Here is a 25,734-nt window from a genome sequence, read left to right as displayed (position 1 = left end):
CGTATTTTTTAAGAAGAAAAAAACTACTCACAGAATCATTTTGGTCGGGAGTGACAACATTTTTCCTTTGAGGAAACGTTTTCGAGATTTTCTTCAGGTCGTCAGTCGGTATGCTTAATAAGGAAATTCTGTCAGATTCCACTGGTTTGTCTGTAACAAGATTTAATTGAAATTAGATTTAATTGACGGCTCGTCACCCCTTGAAAAAATATCCAAATTTAAACTTATCAGACAGACGTAAAAGATGCATTCTCGCATATCAGAGGTCTCCATTCTCGCATACCAGAGGTCTCCATTCTCTCATACCGGAGGTCTCCATTCTCGCATACCGGAGGTCTCCATTCTCGCATACCGGAGGTCTCCATTCTCTCATACCGGAGGTCTCCATTCTCGCATGCCACAGGTCTCCATTCTCTCATGCCGGAGGTCTCTATTCTCGCATACCGGAGGTCTCCATTTTCTCATACCGGAGGTCTCCATTCTCGCATACCAGAGGTCTCCATTCTCTCATACCGGAGGTCTCCATTCTCGCATATCAGAGGTCTCCATTCTCGCATACCAGAGGTCTCCATTCTCTCATACCGGAGGTCTCCATTCTCTCATACCAGAGGTCTCCATTCTCTCAGACCAGAGGTCTCCATTCTCTCATACCGCGGAGGTCTCCATTCTCTCATACCAGAGGTCTCCATTCTCTCAGACCAGAGGTCTCCGTTCTCGCATACCAGAGGTCTCCATTCTCGCATACCAGAGGTCTCCATTCTCTCATACCAGAGGTCTCCATTCTCTAATACCGCGGAGGTCTCCATTCTCTCAGACCAGAGGTCTCCATTCTCTCATACCAGAGGTCTCCATTCTCGCATACCAGAGGTCTCCGTTCTCTCATACCAGAGGTCTCCATTCTCTCATATCAGAGGTCTCCATTCTCGCATACCAGAGGTCTCCATTCTCGCATACCAGAGGTCTCCATTCTTTCATACCAGAGGTCTCCATTCTCGCATACCAGAGGTATCCATTCTCTCATACTTCTCGCATACCAGAGTTCTCTATTCTCGCATACCAGAGGTCTAGGGATTATGACGAATCTCTGATTGATGAGATTTGACGTCAGTAGAAAAGTTTATCAGAGTACTTGTTGTAATTTGTTATTATACGATATTGGATATATAGAATTGCATATTCCATTAAAACAACAAAAAGAAAAATATATTTCATACAGAGTTTCTGCAGTGTCACAGAAATTTTTCTAAATTTCTTGTCTTTTAGCCCTAATCATGCTGGACGCGATTGAATCTGCCTTTGCGACCAATGTAGATCAAGATCAGCCTGCACGTTCAGTCAGTACCTTTTTGTTAAGCACCCCTTTTAACAGTTAATGGTACTGTCTAAACTGAAAGCTGGACAAGTTCATTTTAGAAATTTAGCAAGTTAGGGGTATCAAATGATTCAATAATGTATAAAATTGTGCACAATAATTACCTTTGAAACAAACAAGCCTTTTTACGATAAGAGTAAACTTGGTTACACGCTCGCCTACAGATGTGTACTTCTCCGACTTATGATGGAGTTTTGCCATTATTACAGTCACAAACATTCGACAGTAATCTATGCATAAGTTCCCAATTAAATATATGCCTGAAAGATAACACAGAGTGATGAGATAGAGATTTCACATGAAACGAAACGAACACAAACGCGTGCTATACACAAAATTATTAGAAGGAAATTTAGATAAAGGTACAGTTTCTTGTTTATACCCAAGTCACACATACGGCGCTAATAGCTACGTCTAGCCACGGATAGAAACGTAGTAATCCGTATCGATCCGTACCTGAGCCGTATCTTAAAGTAGTAACCCGTATCAATCCGTACCAATCCGTACGGCTCAGGTACGGATCGGTACGAATTACTACGTTTCTATCCGTAGCTAAACGTAGCTATCCGCGCCGTATGTGTGACTGTGGTACTTATTTCCAGCCGAGCCAACGACAGGCGTCATATTTACCTTCCCAGCGATACTGCTGGAAACAGTACCAATTTAAGTAAATCACCCAGCACTTAACACTGGTCGACTGGGAATCGAACCCGGACCGCTGGTGTTGTAGTCCAACCTGCTAACCACTGCGCCACTGACTTCCTTCTAACTACTAGTATATTAACTATCTTCCAGAAACATTCTTGCGTTGTATTGCTAAAATGGCATTTCTTCTCATGAACTTCGTTCATTGGTTCGTAAAAAGTATTTTTTTTTATCAAAATTATCGAATGTTTAAACTGAAAAGAAATATAACTATGAAAGATAAACATCTTTCAAGTACGACAGCCTTACCAAGAATAGCCGTTGTGGTTGCTATATCCGGAATTTGTTGCACGAAGATTGTAAGGAGGATTGTATTGATGACAAGAACAAGGAATCCAGAAACTACACGTTCTCCTGTCTAAAAATAGAACATAAAACAAGACTTTACATTTTGTCCTGTCTAAAATACAGAAGAAAACATGACTTTCCAAGCTCTATCGTGTACAGTAGAATATTCAGTCTGAATTTAACCTTTAGCCCGCTGGTGGCAAGTTATTCTGCCTTTGCGACCAGTGCAGACCAAGATGTGCCTATATAGAGAATAATAGGTTAGTGCCGTAGATGAGAAAGTTTATCTGGCGAGGTGGAGGAGGTTATCGGTTGAGCCGAAGGCGAACCTGATAACGTCCGGAGCCGAGCCAGATAAACTTTCTCCATCTTAGGCACTAACCTATTATTCTATTTATCTTGTCATTACTTCATTTTCCGATATTTGGCAATTTATTTTACAAAAATAAGTGTGCGACAACCGCTTTAATGACGTCATATTCGTAATGACGTCACTTATATAACGACGTGATTACCGGCAAAATCGCAATAACTTCTTCGTTTTCGAATAAAAACTCATTATTTGACCACTCATTTTCTTAGTTCGGACATTTCCAACACAATGATGATGGTTTCGTTGCAAAATTTCTTATGACAACAATATCGATCATAAGGTCACATGATCAACTGACCGTATATCACTGGTCACATGATCAACTGACGGTATATCAAGAAAGATATACGGCACCCTGATATCGGGTCGAAAATACTGCAAGTGACAGGATAAAGTCTGCACTGTTCGCTATTCAGTCAGTAAATTTTCAGTGAACACCCCTTCGAATAATAAATGGTACTGCCCAAATTGAATGATGGACCAGTCCATTTTAGAAATTTAGGTTAAATTAAGATGCAGCAAGTTATATTCTGCCTAAGACATGATATAACACATAGTACATGTTATCTGTGTAAAACAGTTCACTAATCAAGATATTACACGTTTTCCGGTTATAAAGCAGAATCGAATAGAAAAAAAAAACGAAATTCTTATTATTTCTTTACTAATAACGCTAACACGGTTTTATATATATATTTTTTAATTTTTTCTAACACGACCCGATTTATACTCCTTTAAACAAAGAGGACATAAATGTGTGTTATCATGCATCAAAATCAGTCCGTATGTCACAATTATTGCGTCATAGTGTCAAGACGTGCCATATATATCTCAAACGATACATTTCATATATAGAGAATCCTCGCTCCTTCCAGGACCATGTCTAGCCTCGTCTGAGAAACCCTTTCTCAAAAGACAGTAACCTAACCAGACAGTTGTTATAGTAATGGCATGATAAAATCCCCTCACATGGTATTTATTCAATGATGTTTAATCAAAGACAAATCACTATTCCTTAAATTAATTTTTGATACCATATAGTCTTCTGTTGCAAAGAACCAACTGTTAATCAGTTAGTATTGGTAGCATTTTTAATTGACATTACCCGTCAATAGTTTTTTTTTCTTGTGAAAGATTCTGTTTATATAATATACACATTTCTTTAAAAACTTTAGTCTCAATGATTATTTTCAATTTTAAACAAATATAGACTGCGGTAAAATAATGTTTTATGTTGATTTACACAAACAAATGTTCAAGCCAAATTTTTTCCCTTTATTATATTTTTATCAATGACAGTCAAGATTTACCTTCAGTGGGATCAAGTTGGTGAAAGTCATGAGGAATGAGGAGAGAATTATCGGACATAAAGTAGTGAAGATGTAGTTCCCTGGTTTACGGCTCATCTTGAATGTAAATACGACTTTGGAAAAACTCTCGAGAACTCCGTGCACATATTCCGTAACAGATGATGAAGACACCTTTGTAGCTACAACAGACCAGGTCCCACTTTCTCTATAAAGTTAAGTAAGTTAAAGAATTATTGTTTAGCATTAGTCATAGTACTTTATCTATTTTCGTTTCATTTACACGGAACTATATCCTTACAATTATAGGATTTTTCTTATACGGAAAGTGGAAAGTATAAGGACTATCGATCATCGGCTTGGTATATAAGCCGTTGCGCACGAGTTTTTGTCATTCAAGGTGCTGACAAGTTTAAAGACCTGCTCCAGTTCCAGCTTTCAACCTTAAATTGTCACTGAAAAAGCATGAAAATCCTGACTATGAACAGTGACGCCTGTCAAAATAGAGTCTATTTATCGAGATGGGTATGTGTTGAACATTTCACGGTGATGCTTTTTGTAGTAAAAAATATATATTCAGGCATATGTTTGTTTCATTTTCATATCTCGTCAGTGTACATTATAACATTATATATAAAAAGTGGAATAATTATGGCATATTGTGTTACAGTAACTTAAACAGCTTATTTTTGCGCCGACCTGAGTCTTTAGAGCTTGTATTGCAGTGAATGCTGGGTATGTTTTTTGTTTTTGTTGTTGATGTTTTTTTTTTTTTTTTTTTTTTTTTTTTTTTTCACAAAAAATACAAATTGGCGGTATGTATGATCTTATGTTTTTGAGGCTTTCGTGAATAAATCTAGAAACTAGAGACAAATAAATTTACGCAAAGTATAATAATCAAATTAAAATGCGATGCAGGTTCGAACATCAAAATATCATACAAAATAGTAACGAATAGCATAAGAATTTGATACTCAAAATTGTTTAAACAGTCTAAAAAATTTATCACATGTTGTAATAAACCCCATAACTACTGCGCTATAAGTAAATATATGATCGTACTTCATTTTTTGGTTTAAATGAGATTGCAAAGATTGGTAGTGTTTTATTTTACATGTAGTAACAGAACCCAAATGTATGCACGTACTTATAAGGTTAATAAGACTCTGTTTGGTTTATCAATGGTATGATCATACGATGTGTGAGTGCGGTATTTCATTGTAGTGAGACGAACTCCATGATGTGAATTACGCAGTTTTCAAGTACAAATCCGGCTGAAATAGATGTGTGTAAAAAGGGTGGAGGAAAGCCTTTAACCCAAAATACCAAACTCATCATGTTACCAGTAGGAAATAAGAACTTTCCAAATATATCTTTAATTTCCTATTTTGACTGTGGCAGCCTTTTTAAGAAAAGCCTTAACTACACGCATGAGTTGCTTCCCTTTAACTTCAGAAATCTCTACCTATTGGAGGGAGATCACTGCGTAGTCGAAGGAGGCTATATATCAATAAAAGATATTGTTCTTTATTCTATATAAAACTCAGCTACTTCAGAACAATTTTGTTACAGTTTCTAGATTTACACTCCGCCGTAGACCTATTTTCCACAAGATATCCATACAATTGCTTCAAGAAAACGAAAAGAAAAAGGGGTTGGGAATAGTATGCAGTGAAATGAAAGTCAACTGAAGTCAGATACACCCCGGAAGCACATTTGTGACCGAATTAATACTATATAGCCTATAAGGAGAACTGTTTTATTTTATTTTCGGCAATTTGTGCACCTGTTTATCAGGAAACCCTCAATAAAGACAACCTGTGCAGTTTCATTTACAAGTCTTCAGTTAAAGTCGAGAAATTCGCGTTTTTCCAAGGCAACCCCATGTCCGTTTTATTTTGTGGTTTTTTTTTTGCCAAAAATGTCACCTCATGTGCATGTTTTCGCAGGTAAAATAAGCACTACTTCATCTAAAATGCCACAGATTTAACAAATCCATCGTGTTATCGTTATACGTGATTAGAAATAGAATTGAGCCGCGCCATGAGAAAACCAACATAGTGGGTTTGCGACCAGCATGGATCAAGACCAGCCTGCGCATCCGCGCAGTCTGGTCAGGATCCATGCTGTTCGCTAATAGCTTCTCTAATTGCTATAAGTTTTGAAAGCGAACAGCATGGATCCTGACCAGACTGCGCGGATGCGCAGGCTGGTCTGGATCCATGCTGGTCGCAAACCCACTATGTTGGTTTTCTCATGGCACGGCTCAATTATGAAATTCCGATCAGTCTGATTTTCCACTTATAGGCTATAAACCAGTAAAAGAAATTGTCCTTTGTTTCATATAAAATTCAGCTACTTCAGAACAATGTTGAATCAGTTTCTAGATTTTCACTCCGTCGTGATCTATTTTCCACAAGATATCTATACATTTGCTTCAAGAAAACGAAAAGGAAAAGGGATGTTGAATAGTATGCACTGAAATGCAAGTCAACTGAAGTCAGGTACCCTCATATTGTCGCATTTCAGAAAGCGGTCCACAGAATAAACACCCTACTTTGATTTTCAAGTGAACAACTCGAAAACATTCGAATATTAGCATGAAAAGTGTCTTATTTTATGTAAAATACATTCCATTAGTGAAATAATGCCCATTTGGCCCCTGGTTTACGCGCAGATGCGCGAAAAATGGAAAAAAATAGGATCTATTTATTAGGGACTCCTGAAGCAGATTTTTCACCGAATTACTGCTATATAACCAGAAAAGAACTGTTACTTTATGAGTCTAATTTCTTTATTTCTAAAGCATCAATACTTATGCGGCATTAACGTTACTCTAACACATTTAAATGCACAGCAATATAAAACATTCACCAAAAACACACTATGTGCAATACGATGCGTAAATTCCATTTCAAATCAGGGAACGTGTTTAAAAAAAAAAGAAGACTTTAGAGCTATCCAACCTGGCTATTTGATGCTTGATACTGCAATATTGGTTCAGAATCCTACAAACATGCAAAACTGTTGAGATGCAAAGATGTTCAATCGAAACTTACCTGAATTCCCCCTTCTCAACGTCTGTCCATAGCAGCTGAAGCTTCAGTTCTGTATCAGGGAGGCCCCAACTTGTAAGTTCTATAGAACACTCTTGGGTATCAAACGGAAAATAGGTCGCGTCAACGCTGCAATCGACCTAAACATAAACACCCATAATGCTCCTTAATGGTTGCAAACATATATTAGAGCCGTGCCATGAGAAAACCAACATAGTGCATTTTGCGACAAGCATAGATCCAGACCAGACTGCACGGACCCATGCTGTTCCCTTTCAAAGCCTATTGCAATTGGAGAAACCGTTAGCGAACAGCATGGATCCTGATCAGACTGCGCGGATCCATGTTGGTCGCAAATGCACTATGTTGGTTTTCTCATGGCGAGGCTCATTTCAATTTTTCTCATATTTTAATTTTTTTTAAATTTATAAATTGATATTCATATAGTTAATTTTTTGCTTTTCATTTTTCTTTTCCGTGTTATTCTTCATCTTTAAATCCAGATAGACATCTAAATGCGTTGGGACATTTCTTAATAGGAAAATGTTGTGTCGAATTTTTTTCTCCAAAATGCTCCGCTTCAACTGCTTCCTCACGTGCAAAAAAAAAAAAAAAAAAAAAATAAAAAATAAAAAAACAAACAAACTGACAGCAACATGGATGGTACATGTTTTTACATCAGTTATAAACAATTAGTGCTCAAACACAGCTTTTTTACTGAGACAGACGCTGTTTGTTCTTCTAGTTAAGCGTTCAGAATAGATTACTTGTATCATATTAATGTGTTTTACTGGATTTATGGATATCTATCTGATTTGAACAAGTTCCGTCTTAAGTATAAAATAAAACATCGGGGATAAATGTATTTGCAAACGCCCTCGATAAAAATGTACAGTTCCCCATTTGCGAAAAATAAGAAAGATCGCTGATCTTAAGCGGTATGTTTCTAAAACAAAAACACTCAGGTTTTTCGGATTCCTAATACTGTAATAATGTTGATGACCAAGGTATTGCTGATAAAAATCTACACTAATTCAATCTACAGTACGTCGGATAAGAGTATCATTTATGTGATTTTACTAGCATTGGACCGTCTTCTGTATCTTGTAATACTACCCACAATCAATGTTCTGTAGGAGATGCAATCAGAAGCGTGTCTATTGATTAACTTATATACATACATACACTCACAAAACAGAAAATAATATGAGCCGCGCCATGAGAAAACCAACATAGTGACTTTGGGACCAGCATGGATCCAGACCAGCGCAGCAGCGCAGTCTGGTCAGGATCCATACTGTTCGCTTTCAAAGCCTACTGGAATTACAGATACTGTTAGCGAACAGCATGGATCCTGACCAGACTGCGCGGATGCGCAGGCTGGTCTGGATCCATGCTGGTCGCAAACCCACTATGTTGGTTTTCGCATGGCATGGCTCAATTATCATGTACATTTGAAACTCGGAATCTCAAATTCCAATAGATCGAACGTTTTACTTCGAGATAACCGAAATTCGACTTAAAATAAAATTTTGTGCACGGGACATGACTTGAAAATGTCCCGAGACAGCCGGAAATTTGAGATAGTCGTGTCCGACATATCGAGTTTCAGGGTATTATTACAAATGTATTTATACCGTTGATGACAGTAGTGGTTCCCATTCCACCTCCCCGGTATATTTGATCCTGTATATGAGATGGTCATCACTCACCAGACCGACATTTTCGTGTCTGTAATATGCAAAAAAACATTTCCGTTTTTTCTTTGTGCTTAACGTTACACAGGCATATTATAAGCCATATGCCATGATATGGCGACTTTTGGTTTTTAATAGAGGAAGACCTCAGGTGCTCCATCGCGCAGAATTTCGGCCATAAGCGGGCACCTGGATAGTTCCACTGACAATCCGTAAAAAGTGTATCTATCAAAACAATAATGAAACTTATCGCCAATTTCACCATAAAATAATTCTTCTTCTTAAATTGCCTACAAAGCTCGCTGAAGCTGATTTTAGTATCATTTTTCTGCAATAAATGCAGCTTTTAAAGGTTAAAAGATATATTACGCATTGCTGATAAGTATTTCTGGCTTCCATATTTCCGTTTCGAGCGCATGGATGTACTCTGTGCTGTCATAAACGACAGGATCCCACATCAAACGGTCGTCAGTCCACAACTGTAAATAACCAGAAAATAACATAATTTATCAATTTAACGTTTTGCTATTTAACCCTTATCATTTTGAACAAGACTGATTATGCCTTTGCGACCAGTGTAGATCATGATCGGCCTGCACATCCGTGCAGTCTGATCATGATCTGCACTGTTCGCCATTCAGGATAAGGGTTAAATTGAACACACGTATGTTATAGCTGTATGTAGGAATTTTTATTTACATTGAAATAAACACAGAAAACAGACTGGAAGTTTTGGAGGGAAGGTTATGCAAGCTTTTTTCCTGTAACAATGACGAAAATATGAAATATGTGGAGTGACTGCGATAAGAAACATTGAGAAAATGTGACTGATAATTGAAATTGACTTAAATATTTTCCGTTGACTTCCTTAAATCTCAAAGTATACCTAGGCTTCGAAAATAACATGCACAATAACATTTTACTTCTGCTCTGTTGCCAGTAAAATAATAATCAAAATACCCACATAAACAGTGTTCAGATTTTACTTGAAAAACAATATTCTTCGTAGTATAGCTGACGCTTTAAATGCTTTTTTTTTTTTTAATAGAAAGTTTAATGTATATCACAAACAAATACTGTAAACTCAGATATTTTCGCAAGGCTAAAATTTCGTTAAATCTAAAATTGGAATAAATTTACGCGATATATGGCCATCTGGCGGGGCATAACAATACTAATGCTTTTGCAAGTATTTGTGTACGTGAAAACGAAGAAATAGCCAAAATAAATTTCTCGCGCGATTTTCTGAGTTTACAGTAGAAAAAAAAGACGAAATTACACAAAGTTTTCATACTTACAACCGTAAACCAACCGGTACAGGAGAAGGATTGCTTGTCGATGTCCTGAAATCAAAGCAAAATGCAAATGTTAGCGAGTATAATTTGGTGGTTATCATTACTGTTTACAGTAAGCAGTTCTGAAACTTAAAAAGTGACCGGAACAATTAGCCTAGCAAATTTACCTTTTATTTCGGTATAAAGGTACTTTTTTGCCAATATACATTGTCAGTACTTAAAAAAATGAGATGGGCTCAATGAAGATTGATAATTTAATTAGAAATCTTATAAATTGTAATGATAAAAAATATTGTGTGCGAAACCGGCCACCACTGGGGAGCGGTGGTCTAGTGGATAAGGTGTCGGCCGCTCAATCCAGGGGTCGTGGGTTCGAGCCTCACTTGGGTCACGACCATGACTTCTCATATGACACCAGTACTGGATTTTCTAGGAAGCGGACTCGAGAGTGGTTCCTATAAGCTTGAAGCTTTCATTAAAATCGAGCTTAAACAAATTAATACGAACTAAACCCACCACATCATTGATGGACAGCAGATTGTATCCTACGCTGGCTTTAGTGGAATCATTGGGTCTCGCCATTCTGTCGTATGAAAAGGAGCTTAAAACCGATGTTCTAATTGATCGTTCACCAGTGTAGCTGTATCCAGCGATGCGTGATACCATTCCTGAAATTATGTGAAGAGTGCTTCTTTATTTATAAGCACTTAGACGATATTTTGAGGGGTGTATGCGAAGAAGTGCTTCTTTATATATATGCAGTTAGACGTATTTTGCATTCACCTCTCGATTTAGAAGGATACTTCGAAGGGTGTATGCGAAAGAAGCCTAGGCGCTTCTTTATTTATATGCACTTAGACGTCTTTCGCACTCACCCCTTTATCTGGGAGTATATTTCCGGGGGGGGGGGGGGGGGGGGGTGTGAATACGAAAGAAGCCTATTTGCTTCTTTATCTATATGCACTTAGACGTCTTTCGCACTCACCCCTTTATACCCCTTTATCTGGGAGGATATTTCGAGGGGTGTATGCGAAAGAAGCCTAATTTCTTCTTTATTTATATGTACTTAGACGTTTTGTTTCGCATTCACCCCTCGATTTGTTTGTTACATTGAAAGCTTATAACCGTCTCAATAGCTCAATGGTAGTATCCGCAAAGAGTGTGGGGGACGGGGGGTTCGATTTCCGGCCGCTTCATACGAAAGAAGTGAAAATTGCTTGGATGGCAGTATTTACAAGGTTATACGAAGAGGTAAAATAAGATTTGGCATAGTGGTCCTGTGGTTTACATTGTCTGACTAGGGAACTGGTGATAGTGAGTTTGAACTTACACTGCGAGTGCTTTACACCTGACAGTTAAAAAATGGAATCGGCGCGTCTTCAGTGTCGTGCATGATCCTCCCACCGAATTTTTGTTGAGTCTCCCCATGTGAGTTACGGGTGGCGACTATAAATAGGCTTTCACCTGGCGACGCACAAGCATACACACACGTAAGAAATACCCCAACTACATGTATTTACATGTTACCAGACACCGTGCTGGTCGCAAAAAATAATAATCTTTTTTTAACGACGCTTATCGTAGAGTTCCATCACCAAGCGTGCGTCGAAAGCAATATTTTCGCAGTCGGCTTAGACACAAAAGAAAATTAATGCAAGTTTTGACGTTCGTAAATATGTTTATCGTATGTTTACAAATTTTAAACGGACACAATTTAAAATCAATACAGTCATGAAAATATATCAAAGAGAAGAATTCTATAAGACTTGTCTTTCATTCTTATCATTTCCTGTTCTGTCTTCACTACAGTATGTCATACGTATAAATATATGTACTCTATTTTGGGAATAAATATGTTTAAACTAAACTAAAATATATCAAGTTCATTTTAATTAATAAATTGTGATTACATACCGCAAAACAGCATCAAGTTAATGAGATATTTATAATAATAATCCATTTTAAGTCTGTTCATTGAAATCAATTATCAAATGCATTGAAAAATTTATATTTCAATCATGAAAATATATCCCTTTCAAGTGTTTAAATGGTTAATTAAAATATCCAGTTACCTCCAGTGAAATATGTGAAACAATAAGCAACATACGCATGGATGAACACTCACTGATTAAGAGGTTAATATTGAACATAAGTGTAAACAGGAGACTTAAAGGGGTTCTGGCTATCAAAGAATTACAAATGAATAAATCTCTTAACATAATCCCCCCTTTTGTTTTTGACAATAAACCGGTAAAATATTCGACAGCATTAATTTATGCATTATAAATGTATATGTCTCCATAATCTATGCCAAATTGGTAACTTTCTGTGATTTCTGATATAGCAGAAAAAAAATTGTGCCTGTTGCCGATTACGTTAAGTAAAAAAAAAGTGTCGGTCTTTGTTTCTTTACAAAATAAAGGCCGCGGTTAACTTGCATGATTTGACTAAGTAAAATATTTATTTAACCCGCAATGTTTCTGTTTGTTTGCTGTCATATGGACACAAGTATTTGCCATATATGGCGAATTTCCAGCTTGGGAGGTGAAGAAAGACCCTAGATGCCATTCCAGCAATTCTTTCAGGCATCGGTGGTCACCTTGGTTGAAATGTCGACCTTCCGTAAGCAAACTGAATGACCTCCTCACATGAAAGAATTCTATATCCCCTTGCGAGGTTTCGAAGCCACAGGGGTTGGGAGTAACTGATTCGAAGCCAGCGACCATAGCCGTTCGGCCACGGAGGCGCTTGATCACGGTGAGAAAACGTGAGTTGATATAGTTGTTTGTAATAAGGCCTAAAAAATATTGTTTGTTTCCGGTAAAATGATCAAGAAAAAATAGGATAGGTAGGTAGGATTTCTTTTTTTTTTTTTATTTTTTTTTACAATGAAAGAGCAACTTCCCTTGAAAAGTATAAATAATAGCGAAAATATCGATTTTTTTTTCCAACGCAAAAAAAAAAAACCAAAAAAAAAAAACAACAAAAAAAAAAAAAAAAAAAAAAAAACAAAAAAAAACAACATTTAGGGTCGCCGCAATTTTTTAGGGTAGGTCGAGATACAGGAAACAAACAATCTTTTTTTAGGCCTAATAATCCATGTACATTGTATATAGAGTCTTGAATAAAACAACCTTTTTATAACTTGTGTAGTTTGTTGATCAGCACTGAGAAAGTTAAAGAAATCTAAAGCCCAATTTGCACTAAAATATTTTATCTTTAAATTTTCGCTTCCTTGACAGCTTTATATAACTTTAACCTGCTAAATTTCTAAAATGGTCTTGTCCATCATTCAATTTGGACAGTACCATTTATTATTCAAAGGGGTGTTCACTGAAAACTTACTGACTGAATAGCGAAAAGTGCAGACCATGATCAGACTGCACGTGCAGTCTGATCTTGGTCTGCACCGGTCGCAAAGGCAGAATCACTTGCCGCCAGCAGGCTAAAGGTTGATAACTATATAAGTAGGTATATTGAGCTAAATTCAGAATTCAGTGTCGATTGTTGAAAATACTTCCAGTTATTTAATGTATACTGTATATACTGCATTTAGCTATGCATGTACAATGCATTACGAGTGTACTGTTTTATAAATCTAATGCATAGTACTGTTTGTACACATAAATATATTAATTTTAAGTTTATATAAATTGTGCGTAGTGACTTTTCACATTTTCAAATCCGAACTTTTGGTCTAGTATACCTTTAACATTTCCTACATTTATGTACGTAAACATTGCTTCACGTTTTCATTCAAGTATGATAGTCATGTGTTACGTTTTACCTTCATACATAATAAAATATACATTTACACAGAGTTAGCAATTATCTCAACGAAATATTTGTCGAAGAATTAAACGGCCTACAAATATTTGCTAGTCAAAATTATATCCGCTCTCTAATAAAATCATTCAAGGATGATGTACCTTTAAAACGACTATAGTGAGCAATAGCTTAAATATCGATACCCGTTTATCAATCAATATCGCTCTTTGTATAAGTAAAGACATCGCTTTTATGTTCATATACTGTGTTCGTTTTAAGTGTGTTTCAAAATGAATAATACGCGTTTTAACGCTGATGATAGTTATGATTATTTATTTAAAGGTAAGAATTCTCATTTTCCTTGGCAATTCACTTTAAAGGCAGTTGATGATATAATAATAGATTATAGAGATATCATAAACCTTACGCGTATCAATATAAGTGTGTATGATACATATGCATGTTGCTTATTTCTTGAACATATAGGGTATAAATTATTCTTTTTCCTATGTCGGGACACCTAGCATTATTATGCTAGGTAAAACACAATAATTTGATTTTATCCCGTCATGTTATATTCTAGCAACTACGAATGCACGTTTTAAAATTTCGTTAGTATGGTATATAAATATAAAGATATGATAACTTTCGCTGTGATGATCTTTCTTATTACTATGATATTAATACATTTTTGTATACACCTGTCAGAATGAATACTCATTCCTGTAAGGAAACGTTAACACAGAACCTATTTACTTACACCAATACATGTTATTAAATCTGTTAACTTGTTTTGATTTTGTTTATTCAAAATGTCTATGCCACTATTATGGTTCATTTTTGCAGTATAACCCAGTCTGACATGTATATTTCTCTCTCATTTGGAGAAAGACTAAACTTTTCAATTATCTGTCTGTCTAACGATTCATAACACACGTATAAGCGATCGTCTGGTATTTTGAAAATGGTAAACATAATAATTTTCAATCGGTGGATTGGTTGTGCGAACCACTTTAAATGTATGTACAGTATGATATTTAATGTCCCGCGTTTAAACGAAACAAATTATCTCCGCATTTAAGTATAAAACGATATTCGCTTAGTATTTAGTTTTAGTTTATATTTATAAAAGAAACGAATAATTATGCGGTTACTCATTGTTTCATAAAACTATACAGAAATACCGAAATATAATTAAAGTCTCCCTATCTATATATATTTTTTTAATATAAAGTGCTATTTTCAACTTTGTTGTGAAAGCCCATTTTATCAAAAATTTCATTTGTGTTTCATAGTTCCATTTTAATATCAGTTTATAAGGGACTCTTTTGTATGTTTCAAATTACAAAAAAAAAGTGATTTCATAATTAATTGTGACATAGAACAAAAGGCTAACAAAAGTAATTCCAAATACTTACAGTCCGAGATAAACAGGTCCATATTAAGCATCATGATACCCCACACAGTCATATTATATTGACACCAGACTGAATAGTACTAGAACTATCCTATTAACGCATAGCACCAAGCGAGGAAACAACTAGTGCCATCTTTCAAGTCTGGTATGAAGCGGAAGAAATCCAAAGACTTCCCGCACTCATAGTGGGCGCTCTACCACTATAAGAACTAGTAGTACTTGAAATATTGATTCATTTCTATTGCAACATCTTTGCACTTCATTCTATTTTTTAAAAGGTGTACATAAGTATGTGTGTGTGGTTGGGGTTGGGGTTGGGGGTGGGGGATTGAAGCAATGTGATTGTCACAGAAATATTACTGAACAACCTCTATTAACTATATAAAACGAGGCAAGTCAACAGCATAAGGTTTGGAAAGACCCGCATTTGCTTCATATCCACCATTTCTTTGTGTTAAAGTAACGGCTAAGAACTACTTACAGTTTTAGCAGAACCTGATATATACATGTGTACGGAAATACAGTCAGAACTTGAGAAGATCCTTTCGAAGCATATCATGCATGCGTCCATGCAAAATAATAGAAGACTCGTTTTGACTGAGTCTGTTCAGAGAGGGTTTACTGTCTAAGTTTCTTAAATTATCAAGACCATTATCGGTTCACCATATACTTTACAGTGGTGGTAGTCGGGGACACCGAAACGGGAAAGAGCAATCTCCTAACCAGATTTACCAAAGATGAGTTCAACTCGGAATACCGGCCAACAATTGGGGTTGAATTCGGAACAAAGTAAGACCACTTTCAAATTGGTGTATTTTTCAAATATATCATGCATATTGTGGACACTACTTCCCTTCTATTTTCCAGTTTTGCATATTTGTGAAGTTATTACACTGCGAAAAATATGTGCATATGTCTAATATACGAATATCATATAAAAGGTATCTTTCCTGAAAGTATGATCAAAACCTACGCCGTAAACATACTTTTGGACCTTGACAATCCCTAACTTTGAATACTGACATAAACTGTTGAAACGTATTTATGCTAAGTATTAATGAACGGATCCATGTGAGAAAAACATGAATGTCCAATTAAAGAATACGGGATTCCCGTATATGGAATGTTTATTAGGAGTGTATACGGAATGCGTACACTCCCGTATACGGAACCATTTTCCGCAGTGTTAGGTAATGGTCCGCCTTTTATAGGCATATTTTTTTTTTTGCTACATATGTGAACTTCATGTAACAGTTTGTAGACACAGCATTCGAAACATTTTTTTTCACACTTCTGTTATGTTTTTGTAATTTTCTAAACCACATAATCTTAAATATTTTTGCTATATTATACAATTATTGACTAGTGAACCATAAAATATGACTCGATATTCACTGGCAGAAAGTCATAAAATTAACTAGGGCGAAGTTTATGTTGATAGATGTCTGTGATTTTTGCAATGATTGCCTTCGTACAGTATCCCTTTTTTCATATAAAAACTATCAATTAACATAAAGGACTATAATCAGAATATGCATGACATCTTATATCAATTGCAGATCCATAGTTTGTGCTGAGCGGTCCATATTTAACAAAATAAAAAATAAAACTGTTGAGTCTATTTTTTTTATACGTTAAGTAATACAACACTTATTGGATTGGATGACTTGCCGGGCAATGTTCAGCAGTAACTGCCATCGATCCTTCACACCTCGGACAATGATTTTGATAATTTACCGGAAACCATTTGAACCGCACAATGAGAAAACCAACATAGTGCATTTGCGACCAGCATCCGTGCAGTCTGGTCAGGATTCATGTTGTTCGCTAACGGTTTCTCTATTTGAAATAGGCTTTGAAAGCGAACAACAGATCCTGACCAGACTGCGCAGATGCACTATGTTGGTTTTCTCATGGCGCGCCTTATATCATAATTATTATTGTTAAATATTTAGAAATTATTGCATCTTATGTTTCTTTCTGTACAGCGTGTCAAACATTTAGCAATAACTAATTTACCTATATATTTTCAGAAATGTAAATTTAAAGGGAAAAACGATTACAGCGCAGGTATGGGATACGGCAGGTCAGGAGAGGTACATGGCTATCACCAGTGCGTAAGTATATTTCAACTAACATACATTAATTCCAAAACAGCTGGTTATATTCACCGAATATCTTTGTTGAAGGAAACAATTTACATTTTACTCGGACTTTATCATAGACTCCCTTTGTAAAATCTCAAACTTCAAACTAAACTCAAAGTAATAAACCCATATAATATTCCAAACTTCGAATTTTTTTTTTGCATCGTCTGTGGCATGTGCAGTCAAAAGTTTAATTTGATTTCTGAATAAATGTGTGACTTATTTCTAAAGCACCTCGTGTTCTTTGTAAAAATACGTCATTTAACCCAAGTAGAAATTGGCAGGTCCTTGAAAATGCAGCTCTCTGATTGGTCAGTTAAAATTCCTGATGTCAGAATTAAGTTATGGATATGGAAAATTTATAACGATTTTTATTTGTGCTATATTTTTTGTACCTATTTTCTGTACTGGGTCTAATGTAAATGATACAAAATATAACTTGTAAAAAAGTAAGCTAATATCTGTTTTATGCGATTTATTCTCGAAGATGCATTAAGTTGAATTAAGAAATAATTTATAGCAAAAGAGTGTTTTAACACTATTTATGCAGATGGACGCTTAAACGACGGGCTGCGCCCTCGTGAAATTATTTGTACGACGTATTACCGCCCGAGTATATAAAAAGTGTTAAACACTCTTTTGCTATAAATAATTTCGATTCTAATATGCTCTTAATCTAAAACAGTAGATAAAGTATGGTAGCGCTCTTTCTTGGCCGCAACAAAACAAAAACTTTGACGTCATCGCACGTTAACCTTACGTCATTCTAGCGTAAGCGTGTTTTAAAAGAGACAATCATAAAAGAAACCGGTTTACGTTACGTCTAAGTCGACATGTTTATTACATCTCAAATTAAAGTTCAAAACCACAATGACTATTCGGACGCTTAAATTTGAACAGTATAATTACGGAGATGGTGTTTGACAGAAAATAACAACAGCTTTTATTTAATATCAGACAAATATTTCAATGTCATTTTGAGTATGGTTGTATTTGTTTGTTTGTCAGGTACTATAGAGGAGCAGTCGGGGCTTTAATCATTTATGACATTACAAACCGATCAAGTTATACCAGTGTTGAAAAATGGATTACTGAAATAAAGGTAATTGTATATCATATTTTTCAACCGTAAGTTAGATATTATCTGCATTAAATAATGTTGGTATGAACAGCAGTGCCACATCAAACAAATACCAATATTGAACACAGGCCACCAGCGCACCATCGCGTAAATAACACTTTTGAAAGGCAGTACAACTATTGAACACAGTGCTGCATCGCAAAAGTAACATTTATGAAAACTAGCGCAGCATCGCGAAAATAACACTTTTGAAAGCCAGTACATGTACAGGATCGCATAAGTTACACTATTGAATACCAGCACAGCATCGCGTTTGAAAGAAAGTACAGGATCGCATAAATAACTTTATTAAGCACTACGCTGCATCGCATAAGCAACCATATTGAACACCAGCGCAGCATCGCGAAAATAACACGTTTAAAGCCAGTACAGGATCGCATAATTAACATTATTGAGCACTGCGCTGCATCGCATAAGTAACACTATGTATCACCAGCGATGAATCGCGAAAGTTAAACTTTGAAAATCAGCACAGCATATAGGATCGCGCAAACAACACTTTGATCGCCAACGCAGCATCGTATTAGTAACATTACTGAACATCCGCGTAACATCACACAAAAACACTATTGGATACCAGTGCACCATCGCATATTAAGTAAAAACTATGGAACAACAGCGCAAAATCGGACAAGCAGAACAATTTTTAGAATTCCCATATCTGTTGACAATTTAGAATACATTTTGTAAACCAAGGTGAAAATGATTGACAACAGACGCAACCAAATATTAATCGGATCCATTTGTGTTCAAAGGAAACAATTAAAATAATAAGCCGTGCCATGAGAAAACCAACATAGTGGCTTTGCGGCCAGCATGGATCAAGACCAGCCTGCGCATCCATGCAGTTTGGTCAGGATCCATGCTGTTCGCTTTCAAATTCTGTTGCAATTACAGAAATCGTTAGCGAACGGCATGGATCCTGTCCAGATCGATCATGACCTCGCAAAGCCACTATGTTGGTTTTCTCATGGCACGTCTCAATTATAAGTTTTGACACGCGCGCAGTTCATGCATGTGTTGGCAAAGGCCATGGTGACTCCTGTGAAACGTATTCCATAAAGCCAGTAATTTGAAACTTAATTTGAGCAATGCCATGAGAAAACCAACATAGTGGGTTTGCGACCAGCATGGATCCAGACCAGCCTGCACATCCGCGCAGTCTGGTCAGGATCCATGCTGTTCGCTTTTAAAGCCTATTGGAATTGGAGAAACTGTTAGCGAACAGCATGGATCCTGACCAGACTGCGCGGATGCGCAGGCTGGTCTGGATCCATGCTGGTCGCAAATCCACTATGTTGGTTTTCTCATGGCACGGCTCATTTATGTTTTGACCTTCTTTCAGAATAATGCAGAGGAAGGAGTGCCAATTGTTTTAGTTGGAAATAAATTGGATTTGGAAGGCAAAAGAGAAATACCAACAAAAGAAGCCAATGAATACGCAAGTAAAATAAATACTATTAAAAATAAAAACAATAAATATTTTAAATATTTTGTTTCACGATGCGTAAAGCTTTAGCTTACGTATGTCAATAGCGAAATACGTAAAATTGTAAGGTTATCGCGGTTTACTGATCGATTATCTCTGTTTTCCGGGACCTCCATAACCATGTTTTTAATGTCACTTACTTCGACCAAGTTGCCCATCCGTGATGAAATAATGCCCGAACAGATATCTGGGGGCTTTCTTCCTCCATCAAAGTCGAAAAAGGGCATTAAATCCAAAACAAACAAACTCCATGAAAGCTAGAAAATTTGCCATATGACTTTACCTATGCCGGTGTGACTTTAAGCTCTTTGACAACGATAACAACAACGAAAACTGTATGTATTATGTCAATATGTCTGTCTACAATCCATACCTGCACAGATACTGTAAAGGCACATATTTTTGCTGGGTCAAAATTGCGCGAATTGAAATTTTGAGTAAATTAGCGAGGTAAAGTATTCGCGAAATTGTAAAAATGGTACCCTACTTGAATTTGAATTACACTTATAGCGGATATTTACGCGAGGTTTAATTATCGCGATATCATTCTCATCCATCAGAGGTTCGTCAAAATCCCGAGACGAACCTCTGATTTATTTCCATCGTTTACTTGGTGAGCATGCGCACTCGTAATTACTATCGGGAGTGGTTTCAGCCAATCATTGTTCGCCATTATTTGGAACTCCGAATTGAAACTTCAAAAAATATGTAAACAAGATACTTGCTTACGATGGATAAAGGCTGTATTCCATGACTGCGATAAATAAAGATTTATTCATGTAATTCGACGTTAAGAGATTTACATCAAGAAATAATAATATTCGTCGTAAATGGACATCGTATTCCCTCGATAATACGGAAAGGACGCGGTCACGCTTTTCACGGACGATTTTGATTGGTTCGCTACGATTTGTCGCGAAACGACGCTGATTGGCTGAAACGTTTTACCTGTATTGTAACCAAACCATAAATTTCGGCGAAATGTGCCAGAGGTTCATCCGGGGAACCACGGTAGACCTCTGGTATGCGAGAATGTCGCGATATACGGTCCTGCGAATATAGTGAAATTAAAACTCTCGCAAAAAATTCTGATTTTACAGCTGTAAGGTTTTGTTTTGGAAGTGCTGCGTTCTTGGAAATTGACTGTTCCTACAGGATTGTTGTACTTAGTTTTACAAAGATTGTTTATTTTTTTTTTATTTGTTTTTTTTTTTTTGATGTCTTCAGGTAAACACGGCTTAGAGTTTATAGAGTCTTCAGCACTAACGTCAAAGAATGTTGATGAGGCTTTTGGAAAGTTGTTAACAGGTATATAAATTACCCACTACCAACTATTTTCCATCTTAGAAATGCATTTAGAACACTTTTTAGGGTGTTCTTGATATGAAATAATGTGAATAAGTCAGTATTTATAGCTGTCCGATGAAAGTAGTCCTGTAATGAAAGTATTCCAAAGAAAGGAGTCCAAAGAAAGTAGTCCTGTAATGAAAGTAGTCCAAAGAAAGTAGTCCAAAGAAAATAGTCCTGTAATGAAAGTAGTCCAATGAAAGTAGTCCTGTAAAATCTAATACATGGTGACTAACACCGTTGGCAAGTACGAAATATCGTCATTTGAGTAGACGCTAGTGAGTCTTAGAAAAAGTTGCATGCCGGTAACGCCCTGTCAATGAGCACGTCAGAAAAGGAATCCGTATACATTTTAAGACTTTTAAATGAAGCAGTTTCATCCTATTGTGCTTAGATACTCATTTATCTGTGTGAGAATATATCATAAAGTTGTTTGAAGGGTGACACATGTAGATTTATACAATAGTACATCTAAGGAAAACATATTTTCTATTTGGCATTCATAAGATCGCTTACCTTGAATTCTACATCATGTCATCAAACATGTTATTTTCCCGAAATATGAAAAAGTATTAAAATGAATGTATAAAATTTCGAAGAAGACATCCCCTCACAAAAACCAAAAACAAAAACAAAACGGTGCAGTTTAGGTAAATAAAACTCATATGTGATAGTATTATAATATTCAATTATGAAAAATTCAAAGAAATATAAGTCACTTTGGCGAAATGTGTGCTAGAGAACTAGAGAAATGTCGATTTTTGTTTTCTTTTAACAAATACAAAGCGGAACACGCAATATCTGATTTGCTGATATGTAGCTTAAAAATAAAGCTTCTGTTTTAAGCTAACGTAATCGTTTTCAAATATGTTGCAAATATTAATCGAAACATTTGAGACTAAAGAACCACGTCAGCATTTTACCTCCTTTTCTTTTAGCTTATCTGTGTCATTTCCCGGTTTATCTATTACAGAGATTTACAGTAGAGTAAGCAGTCGACTAGAAGCAGGTGATGAAATCCCATCTAATGTAAGCGCATTGATATGCATATTGTTAGTGTGAATAAACTCGCGCATGCGTATTTTAAGATCTCATGGGACTATATGTACAATTGAACTACTAAGTTGATTGTTTTGGTTGTTGGTTTCCGTGTTTTTAAAGCCGCATTATCAATCATAACACGTCATTTGGCATGTCGTTTGACATGTCTTTTGGACAGCTTCTCACATGACGCCCTGAGAGGTGGCAGGTGATTTAAAATCAGCGGCTATAATCAGTCGACCAAAGATGAATCATTCTGATTTTTGAGTAGTTGCTTTTGCAAGTTATTGTAAAATATCATACTTTTTCTGATACGTGCGTATGCATTTAAAAATGAAGGATTTAATTCCTAATAACATTGAATCAGGACATTTCATATTGATATGATGTAATACGTTTTTAAGTTATCAATGTTTGGTGTAAGGTTTCCGTTTTTATTGGGACAGTCTTCTATTTGTATTGAAACGGTAATACATGTATATCGTAAAGAAATTATTTTATCGAGCAAACATTTCTGTATATATGGCGGGGCAGTTTAAGGAGAATGATAATTTATATTATAATAACTTGCAGATGAATGCCGTTAAAGTTGAATGCGGATTGGACGGTCGAAGTGTTCATGAAGATGAAGCTGAGGAAAAAGTGGCTGAATTAGGTGAAGATATTCCAGTCTGGGCGGAAAAACTATTTGAACAGATTGGTCAGTTGCAAGAACAATTTAAAGTTGTTGGCAAATTAGAAAATACTATGGATAAAATGTGTAAAAAGATGGAAGAGCTCGAAACAAAAGTAAACCGGTTAGAAACAAGAAAAATAGATTTTAAAACAGCACAGTCAAAAAGTGTAAGAAAATGATATGCTGATATATGCTATGCTGTGAATATACGACTTTCAAATTAAAATTGTTTATCTAATACATTATAATATATATGCATGCATATGCAATTGAAAATAAATAAATGCTTATCGTATTGCTTTTCATGTAATACCTTCAGTTTAGTTTAGTTCATTTTAGTTTATACTAATTTATTTCAGCATTACTGTGATGAACTCTTCAGGCTTATTTAAACCTTTAGCCTTCTGGCGGCAAGTGATTCTGCCTTTGCGACTTTGTTCAGTCAGTACATTTTCCATGAACATCCCTAGGAATGATAAATGGTATTCCCCAAGTTGAATGATGGACCAGTCCATTTTAGAAATTTAACAGGCTAAAAGTTATCTACTTTTGAGTGCTCTCCCTGGAAAACCAGAACTAGTGTCATTTTAGTAGGCATGGCCGTGACCCCAGTAGGGTTCAAACCCACGATCCCCTGGTTGAGCGACCGCCATCTCAACCACTACACCACTGCTCCCCTGACACCACTGTATGTTATAAAACAATTCCTTATTCACATCTCCCTTTCCGTATCTTTCTATTTTTTTACTACTGTGTACAAGACTTAGTGGAAATCAGAGTGCATAGAGAAAACCAGGAAACGCTATGGCTAACATTGCGAAAATATCATTAATTTCAAATTAATAATTCAAACGAACATATTATATGCTATGACAATAGATATGCTTGGAAGCCAACACCAATACGACGAAGCATTTACAAGGTTATTAACTTTGACAACACACATAACCACTGTGCTTGCCTTGACTGAGTGGTTAATGCCTCTTACTTTCAAGCTCTTGTTCCTAAACTTTGCAAATCTTCATGACGAACCCATCAATCGACTTACATCTCATTTTACAACGTGAGTTTATTTTGCAACGTGATTTTCATTTTACAACGTGATTCTCATTTTACAACGTGATTTTCATTTTGCAACACGTGATTTTAATTTTGCAATACGTGATTTTAATTTTGCAATACGTGATTTTCATTTTGCAACGCTCCAAGGAGCCTCCATTGACCGATCATAGCATGAATGTTACTAATGATAACGTGATTACCGTGCAAACGCGAGAACGCATCCGTTCCATGATAATTGATATAATAATAATCAATATTGCTTGTACAATACCTGACAAGTAAATATCAATATTTGTTTCATTTTGACTGTCCTCTAAGTATATGGAAAAATAGGTACGGATAAAAAGCAAGAGTTCAAATCCCCATAAGGATTACAGACCCGTAGCTAGAGGCTAAAATGTAGGGAGGCACTTTTTCTAGGACGATCTGTGGGGATGGTGCAGAGACGGATACAGGATTCGGTGTTAGAGGGAGCGCGAAAATATTAGTAGTGTATAGAGAAACTAGGAGGGTCGAGGCATGCTCCCCCGGAAAATTTTGAAAACAATGGATCCATCTGATGTGTTCAGGGCGTTCTGAGGTACTTTATTTGGTACTGACAAAGGACAGGTTTTGTGACAAAATTAACCCAAATAACATGCTAATTATAGTCATGTTTTATGAAGTGTAAGACTTATTCTTGCGCAAGTACCTCGGAATTTCTTAGCCAGGCTCCAGAGGATTTTTATGGAGAGGGTTACCTAGGACTAACTAACATAAAATAGCTCATGCAAACTTTGCCAGATTCTAAATGTGCCAGCATAGCGAGCGAAAAGAAGGTGCAAATTATGTACCAGAATAAGAGAAGAATTACCTATGCGAGCGTAGCGAGCAAGAAAAAATGCGTATTTTACATTTTTCAGTCAGAACAAAAGACAAATTATGTTCGTGAGCGTAGCGAGCGAGAAAAATGTATATCTTGCACTTATTTTACCCAGAACAGAAGACAAATTGCCCATGCTGTGGTTCGGGCTCCTGCGATTAGATTTTTGTTGTTAAACCGTGTGCTGTAAAATTGTAAATAATGTAATTGAAGGCGTTGTCATTTAAACGTACCTGCACATGAGTCAGAAGGATCATACTGTCATCCTGACAAATGACTTTGTCGGTTGTATTAATGTAACCTTTATCACACTGTACCATACACATCTCGCCAATTTTGCTTGTGCATTGTCCCATTGTTCTCCCATTTGTTAGAGATCTATCCTCACATACCGATTCTGTAGAATGACAAATTGTCGTAACGCCGAAATTTAAGTTGAAAGTAAAAACATAAAAGTTACATAAACAGTATTTTCATGTCGGTTAAAGTTAACCTGTTATACTTGCAAATTGCAAATATTTAGTGCACATAACGCAATCTCATATTCTTCTTCTAAATTCTTTTGCCACAACTGTATCTCACACAGACGCATGTCTTTCCTGTGACTGTCTAGAATCTCATGCGGAGAACAAGTAATCAAATGTATATTGACGATTATTTTTATGGATACAAGTCAGTACATGAATAATAT

General features: G+C 36.2%; 2 protein-coding genes across 7 annotated transcripts in view; one reads left to right on the top strand and one right to left on the bottom strand.

Moving 5' to 3' along the window:
* The window catches only part of LOC123541703 (low-density lipoprotein receptor-related protein 1-like), a 113,027-nt gene that overhangs the window by 1,935 nt on the left and 85,358 nt on the right, over positions 1 to 25,734 (bottom strand). For 5 of the 6 annotated variants that reach the window (XM_053530930.1, XM_053530928.1, XM_053530926.1 and 2 more), the window contains 9 exons: positions 10,610 to 10,761; positions 10,097 to 10,141; positions 9,168 to 9,277; positions 8,739 to 8,832; positions 7,105 to 7,241; positions 4,049 to 4,253; positions 2,327 to 2,435; positions 1,477 to 1,632; positions 32 to 150 (listed from right to left, as the gene is read on the bottom strand). In XM_053530930.1, coding sequence (XP_053386905.1) covers positions 32 to 150; positions 1,477 to 1,632; positions 2,327 to 2,435; positions 4,049 to 4,253; positions 7,105 to 7,241; positions 8,739 to 8,832; positions 9,168 to 9,277; positions 10,097 to 10,141; positions 10,610 to 10,761 — 1,127 coding nt within the window. Of the gene's footprint in view, positions 1 to 31; positions 151 to 1,476; positions 1,633 to 2,326; positions 2,436 to 4,048; positions 4,254 to 7,104; positions 7,242 to 8,738; positions 8,833 to 9,167; positions 9,278 to 10,096; positions 10,142 to 10,609; positions 10,762 to 25,734 lie in introns of those variants that run through there. The other variant, XR_008368551.1, reaches the window with a different exon arrangement.
* LOC123541708 (ras-related protein rab-11.1-like) lies at positions 14,054 to 23,414 on the top strand. The gene is made up of 8 exons (XM_053530934.1): positions 14,054 to 14,203; positions 15,956 to 16,067; positions 17,312 to 17,395; positions 18,434 to 18,527; positions 19,912 to 20,011; positions 21,283 to 21,363; positions 22,376 to 22,431; positions 23,017 to 23,414. Exons 1-8 carry the CDS (start codon positions 14,152 to 14,154, stop codon positions 23,296 to 23,298), a joined length of 861 nt encoding a protein of 286 aa, XP_053386909.1. The 5' UTR covers positions 14,054 to 14,151; the 3' UTR covers positions 23,299 to 23,414.

Source organism: Mercenaria mercenaria, chromosome 19, assembly GCF_021730395.1.
Source record: "Mercenaria mercenaria strain notata chromosome 19, MADL_Memer_1, whole genome shotgun sequence".
NCBI lineage: Eukaryota > Metazoa > Mollusca > Bivalvia > Venerida > Veneridae > Mercenaria > Mercenaria mercenaria.
The sequence above is the reverse complement of the archived record's forward strand: the minus strand, read 5'-3'. Positions and strand labels throughout refer to the sequence as shown.

Excerpts from the sequence above, each read along its gene's own strand:
- LOC123541708 (XM_053530934.1), top strand. The coding sequence starts at position 14,152 with ATGAATAATACGCGTTTTAACGCTGATGATAGTTATGATTATTTATTT. Across the intron at positions 16,068-17,311 it reads GGGGTTGAATTCGGAACAAA|AAATGTAAATTTAAAGGGAA; the intron begins GTAAGACCACTT and ends ATATATTTTCAG. Across the intron at positions 17,396-18,433 it reads TACATGGCTATCACCAGTGC|GTACTATAGAGGAGCAGTCG; the intron begins GTAAGTATATTT and ends TTTGTTTGTCAG.